Genomic DNA, 7,157 nt, shown 5'->3' with positions numbered 1-7,157 from the left:
CACTGCTGTAAAAACAAAACTTACACAAACTTACAAAAATTCGCTCAACCATTTTCTTTATGAACTGCTGTGCAAAACCACACATGGTTTTTCTTACACTTCTGTTTTACAAAAATGCCACACAAAATTTTACAACATATTCAACCATTTTTATTTATACACCACTATGCATTCACTTCGCTGCTCCTTCCTTTTTATGATGGCCAATCACAAAAAAAAAATCTATGCTGCTCTTTTTCATGCACTGCTGTGCACACACTTCTATCGCTCCCCCAAAGCTCTCATATTACAAAAAAATGGTCGACGCATGTTACAACACTACGCACCCATCACACACCACTACTACACTCTAAAACTACCGCACAAAAAAAACTACATAACTATTACTACACGTAGGGTTACATAGTGATATATAAAAACATATAAAAAAATAACGTGACCCATAACCATATTAAAAATATGGGACGTATGCCCATCATCATAATAAAAGCTCCCACCCAATTCTACGTAAATGCATTAAAACTACAACGTTTCCTCCACGGCGGTCAACGAAGAAAACTTCCACTTCACTCCACGTAAAAATTGATTTGACGCGGGCAGTGCACCTTCGGGAAGTCAACGGCTGTGTTTGAGCGCCTAGATGATCCGACGTGGTTCGCACACCAACCTCGGGCAAACCAATCGACCTTTACCGTCCGGGGAAAATGGTTTTGGGTTCGTACAGCGGACGCGTGGCAGCATGTGAATGTGTTCGGAGGGCTCCAAGGAAAAACTGCCTTTGCCAAAAGGCGGTGCGATAAAGATAGGTGGTTTTTCGGGAAAGGTTTTGTGTTGCCGTTTAATGCTCCTGTACGGCAGGTGAAATTAATATTTCAACAAATATCAACCAACCGTAATATCTTTGAGGAAAATTAATCGATCGGAATATTCTTAAAGTTTGCATCAGAGTTTAAACAGCTCTAATGACTATTGACTTCATTGTTTGAATTTTTGGGCATGCCATTATTGACTTCATTGTTTGATATTCAGATGTCAAACAATGCTTTTGATTAATTTATCAACAAACCGTAGTTTTATGATTACTTTTATTCAAGTGGGGTATTTTGTTTTGAAAAATTAGCCCACCCTAAGGATTTTCCAAGATTTCTTTCCGCATTAAGTGTGAATTGGTCGATCCTTCCAGCGTTTAGTAAATTTAGACTTCAAAGATGAAGCTATATAAATAAACGAAAGACTGCATCCATTCCCATTCTGTAAGAGGGCGAGAAGATGGAGACCTGTTACGTTCCTTATGTCATCTGGTGTTTTCGGAGAATGCTTCTTTTCTTCTCTTATTTCATTCTCTTTCTCAATCATCCTGTGTTTTCTACCCTTCAATTATCTAATCATAGGCATTCCCGTTTCAGTAATGTTTCTGATAAAGAGGCTTTGCTCGGATTTATGTCTGCAGTCACATACGATCCGTCCGAATCGTTACCCAATTCTTGGAAACCTAATGCTTCATTGTGCCAGTGGACTGGTATCATATGCAGCCGGCGCAGAGAGAGAGTGGTATCACTCAATGTTTCAAGTATGGGATTACAAGGTACAATTTCTCCTCTTCTCGGCAATCTCTCATTTCTGACCGTACTCGATCTTCGCAATAATAGTTTTCACGGTCCCATTCCCTATCAATTGGGAAACCTCTTTCGCTTAAAGTGGCTTTTCCTGGATCAAAATCATCTCGAAGGTTCCATTCCGTCCACCCTGGGTGGGTGCCGCAGTTTACGGAGAATCCGTATGGCCTTTAAAAATCTTACAGGCAACATTCCCGAAGAACTATGTGTTCTCCCCAAATTACAAGTCATTTACTTAGGAGCTAACAGTTTGACGGGTACAATCCCGCCCTGCTTGGGAAACATATCGTCTTTGGAATTCTTTTTTTTTTTTTTTGAAAATCGTCTTTGGAATTCTTACAACTGTGCCGAAACAACCTTCATGGGAGTGTTCCCTCAGAATTGGGTACACTAAGCCAGTTGACTGTTATATCTCTCTGTGAAAACCATCTGACTGGGCACATTCCATCTTCCTTGCGCAACTGCACCAATCTTCTTGTATTGGAGCTGACTTTTAACCACTTGACTGGTCACATTCCAGCGGAGTTTTGTGGCAAGACCACACAGTTGACGGAACTCTACTTGGATATGAATCAATTAAGTGGGACCATTCCTTCTTCCCTCGTCAATTGTGCGCATCTTCAAATCATCGACTTAGCGGGTAACCAGCTCAGCGGGGTAGTGCCCATGGAGTTGGGTAAGTTGACGCAGCTCCAGTAGCTTGACTTAGGCCATAATCAACTGGTTAGCGGCAGCACCACGAGCTTGCCCATTCTTACTGCTCTTACTAACTGTTCCAACCTACAGGAGTTAATATTAGACTCTAATTATCTCGGGGGATGTTTGCCCCTATCCGTAGGCCACCTCTCTACGAATCTGAAATCTCTAGGCTTGAGCAACAATCAGTTAGGAGGAGAAATACCTCCACAGATTGGAAACCTAACTAGTTTAACACTTCTTGAACTAGATTACAATATTTTGACTGGTTCAATTCCTTCTTCACTTATGAAGCTTCAAAAGTTGGAGAGGTTATATATGGGCTACAATAATTTGCAGGGAAATATTCCAACAGAAATTGGGGAACTTAAAAGTTTAGGGGTACTAGCTTTATGGGGAAATAATCTTTCTGGAAAAATCCCCGATTCTATTGGATCCCTTCACGGTTAGGATTTATAGATCTTAATCATAACCAATTATCAGGTAATATACCTGCAAATTTAGGAAAATGTATGAAGTTATTACAGCTAGACCTGTCATATAACAGGCTCAGTGGGTATATACCTCCAGAGGTTGCAGAGCTTAAAAATTTAGCTTTATTTTTCAATCTCTCAAACAATTTATTACATGGTCCGGTGCCTTCAGAGCTAAGCAAAATGTTTATGATTCAAGCTATAGATATTTCTGCAAATCAGCTAACCGGTTACATTCCAAGTGCACTTGGAAACTGCAAAGAACTAGACTACCTCAATCTTCCTTGTAATGGGCTTGAAGGTCCCATTCCAGTTTCACTCAGCGAACTTCAAAGTCTCCAAGACATAGATTTCTCTTTCAACAACTTGTCAGGTGGAATACCCATGTCATTGGAGAAGCTCAAAATGCTCCGCCACTTGAATTTTTCTTTCAACAAGTTGTCAGGAGAAGTCCCTAAAGATGGAGTTTTCAAAAATCTTGGTGCTTCAGCATTTATGGGAAATCTTGGACTTTTGGACCTTGGGTAAGTTTGTCACCATGCTCTGCTCACAAACATAAAAGTGTTTGGCATAAGAAAAGATTCATCGTCCTTGTTGTTGTAGCTGCAGTCATTGTTACATCATGCTTATCTTTTGGGGTATTGTGGATTCAAAATCACAAGAGACACATTCTCAAAGAGGTCACATCATCATTAAGTGTGGGGTACCGGAAAATTTCCTATGAAGAGATCATCACTGCAACAAATGAATTTAGTGACGCTAACTTGTTGGGAGTTGGTAGTTTTGGGAAAGTGTACAAAGAGGTTTTGAATGATGGTATAGTTGTGGCTATCAAGCTTCTGAATTTGGAAACTGAGGGGGCTCACAAGAGTTTTGACAGGGAATGCAAAATTTTGGGCAAAGTTAGGCACCGAAATCTGGTTAGAATTATAACCTCTTATTCAGACCTCCAACTGAAAGCTTTGATATTTCCATTCCTGCCAAATGGAAGCCTAGAGAAATGGCTATTTCCAGATGGCAAAGATGAAAGTGATTTGAGTTTGATTCAAAGGTTGAATATAGCAATAGACATCGCACAAGGCATGGCGTATCTCCATCATTATTGTTTTGTGCAAGTAATCCATTGTGATTTGAAGCCTAGCAATGTTCTTTTGGGTGAAGATATGACATCATATATAATAGACTTTGGCATTTCTAGCATATGTTTTGCAAATGCCGAGGATTCAGCGCTCACTTCTACACTTGCACTCAAAGGATCTATGGGCTACATATCTCGAGGTATTTTTTTCAGCAAGATAGCATATTAAGCAATGTCATGAGATTTTTATTTTTATTAAATTTTGACTTGAGAATGTTTGAATGCAGAATATGGATTGGGCAGTTGTGTCACAACAAAAGGTGATGTTTATAGCTATGGAATAGTGCTATTGGAGATGTTGACTAGAAAGAAACCCACAGACAACATGTTTGTAGAGGGGCCGAGCTTGCAAAAATGGGTGGCTATCAATTTTCCAAACCGAATTGGAGAAGTGGTGGATAGTCATCTATTGAGGAGGACTAGTACAAACATTGAAGGAGATAAGGAACTCAATTGCCTTTGTCAACTTTTAAGTCTAGGTTTGCTTTGCACAAAAGAATCTCCATAAAGACGACCTACAATGATAGACATTGTGAGCATATTGCAAATGATCAAAGATGATCTTTTAGAAGTCTCCAGCAACCCAAAATTCCTATCAAATATAACACATATGTTAGACCACACAAGTGCTATACACAACAATACTGGCGAAAACCAAAGTTCCTCAACATTTTAGTATAAATTATATGTATATATAATTTCATTATCCAATATCATGCTATAGGCCACCTGTTAATTTCAAATGTTACACAAATTCATATCTATTTCAGTTTCAATTAATTTTAGTTTGTTTCACAACAAATTGGTAAAAGCCAAAATTCTTAAACATTTTAGTATAAATTATATGTATATATAATTCCATTGTCCAATATCATGCTACAGGGCCACTGTTAATTTCAAATGTCACACAAATTTATATATATTTAAGTTTTACTTAATTTTAATTTATTTCACATAGATTGATATTTTATTTGAATTGTTCCCATAAGTTTTAGTTTACCACATATAAATATCTTATTGCCCGGGAAGAAAGGATTGCATATAACTGAACATGAAGGAAGAAAGTGGTTATCTTTCATTATCTTTATTTAATTTCCAGTCATTATAACCATATTTATAATTAGGGTATTGTGCATCAATAAAAAACCACTTAACTTCATAAAGTGCTTTAATTTTGAAAATAAAAGACTGCAAACAAGATCTACCGCAACAGCTACTTCACGATTTTGATATTCATCAAAGATGGTTCAGAAAGACTGATATCAGAGGTAGAAATCCATTTTGCACTTTAATCATTTCAATGGTGGCTTCGAGTTCCCAATAGGTGAATGAAGAGAAAAATATTCAGGTGTAAACCTCCAGGTACTTTAAGTAACGGTGTTGGGATATTCAAATATGTTTTCGTTCCTTCCAGCCAAATCACATAAAAAGATACGAGATTTGACCATTAGTATTTTGGTAGCTATTTTGGTTAATTTATAGACCAATTTTCAAGCCGCTTTTTGCTGCTGAGAAGCAACCTGTTCGGATGCGTGCTTCTTCTTATAAACAAGTTGTAAGTACAATTTCAGTTGCATTTTTGTGATCGAACTAATTAAAAATTGCATCTTTTTCCGATATGTTTGTGTTATTTTTTTTTCATGGTGTCATGTTGTGTGATTCTCTATGGTTGTTTTTATGATGCTTATTAATTGGGTATTTGGTTCCAGGTTCTATATTCATATGATTATTTACGAGGACATTACCAAAGTATTCTGCTGCTATGATCCAATTTGGCTAGAAAATTCAAATTAACGCTGACAAAGTATCCTATTAAAAAGGGCTAGAAGATGTTGAACTAAGTTGGTTTTCCTGACATTTATTTGTTCGGAATTCCACGAAATATAATGTTATGATCAAGTCTGGTTACAAGGTTTTGTCGAGAAAAGTTGGTTTTCCAAACATTTATTTGGTGGGGAGTTTGACAAAAAGTGTAGTTACAGAGTGAGTCTGATCAAAATGCTTAACAACAAAGACGCTTTAGACCGTGCAACAGAAAAGGAAAACATAGAAATGAAAAGGGAATAAAATAATATGAAACAAGGTTTTATTGAGTCAGTCAATGGAATGAACAGATTGTTTAAATTTCATCGAGACTTTTATTTCCATAAAACATTAATGGATTTCTAAAAAAAATGATGGATGAAAGGTTAGAAAAGAAATGATTCCATGCCAATTATTAATGACGCGGTGAAAATAGAAAAAATAGGTTAAGATTTTTTTTTTTTTTTTTTTGGTTTTTTGTGTGTTTTTTTTTTTTTTTAATTAAAAAATTAAATTTTATTTAAAATAAAAAAATTATTAAAATTTTAAATAAATATAAAATTTTACAAATATAATTTTTTTTTTAAATATATTTAAAAATACGATTTTAATGAGGAAAACATTCCCTCTCCTTAATCATATTTACTATAAAAACTTCTTTTCAAACTTTGACTTTCATCTACGTTTACCATTTAAACACATTCAGCTTCAATTTCATGAGGACTCATGATAAAGGTACACAGAAATGGGTCACAAATGCCCAATATGTCAACTTCATGTCACCTCTCTCTGTAACAATTTCAACTTCAAATCCACGGGAGCATTCATCAGAGGGGTACAAAGAAACCAGGGACAAGAACGCCCAATATTTTCTCTTTTGTTGTTGACCACTTCTGCCGAACACATTCTAACGTTAATTGCCCAGAGGAATCATAAGAAAGTACGAAGAAATTTTGACCATGGATGGCCAATATTTTCTCATTTTGTCACTGGACACCTTTCTCTGAGATTCGATCCTTGGTCTGTGTTTATACATACACCGACATGAGAGAGATACAAGTGGATGCGCAGCTAGCCAACGTGGCAGGGATAAGAGGTTGAACTGAAGGGTTGCAAAATCAATCAATTATGAAAAAAAATTAAAGGAAAATTTTATATATAACAATAATTTAAGCTGAAAAATCTTTCATAAGCAATAATTTAATTTTAAAATTTGTTGAGAGATATACTAAAGGAAGCTTTGCAAAATCAACCAATAATGAAAAAAAAAAAAATTAATTAAAAGGAAAAATTTATACATAATAATAATTTAATTTTAAAGTTAGTAGTTAGATACTAAAGGGGTATATGACCTTTTCTATCTGTAAGTGATGAAGGTTTACAATTTTTCTTTTTGAATTTCAGATATTTTAAGAGGAAACATAATGCAGG

General features: G+C 36.0%; 1 protein-coding gene across 1 annotated transcript; it reads left to right on the top strand.

Annotated features, from left to right (window-relative positions):
* The first annotated feature begins 1,269 nt into the window (after positions 1-1,269).
* LOC149201081 (uncharacterized) lies at positions 1,270-4,431 on the top strand. Its single transcript, XM_089401189.1, has 5 exons — positions 1,270-1,873; positions 2,137-2,292; positions 2,796-3,309; positions 3,567-4,063; positions 4,151-4,431. Exons 1-5 carry the CDS (start codon positions 1,270-1,272, stop codon positions 4,429-4,431), a joined length of 2,052 nt encoding a protein of 683 aa, XP_089257315.1.
* The last annotated feature ends 2,726 nt before the right edge of the window (positions 4,432-7,157 follow it).

Source organism: Pinus tabuliformis, chromosome 2_1 (assembly GCF_031772625.1).
Source record: "Pinus tabuliformis cultivar Carrire ecotype Pingquan chromosome 2_1, CPIR1, whole genome shotgun sequence".
Classification (NCBI taxonomy): domain Eukaryota; kingdom Viridiplantae; phylum Streptophyta; class Pinopsida; order Pinales; family Pinaceae; genus Pinus; species Pinus tabuliformis.
This window is presented reverse-complemented; position numbering and strand designations above follow the sequence as displayed.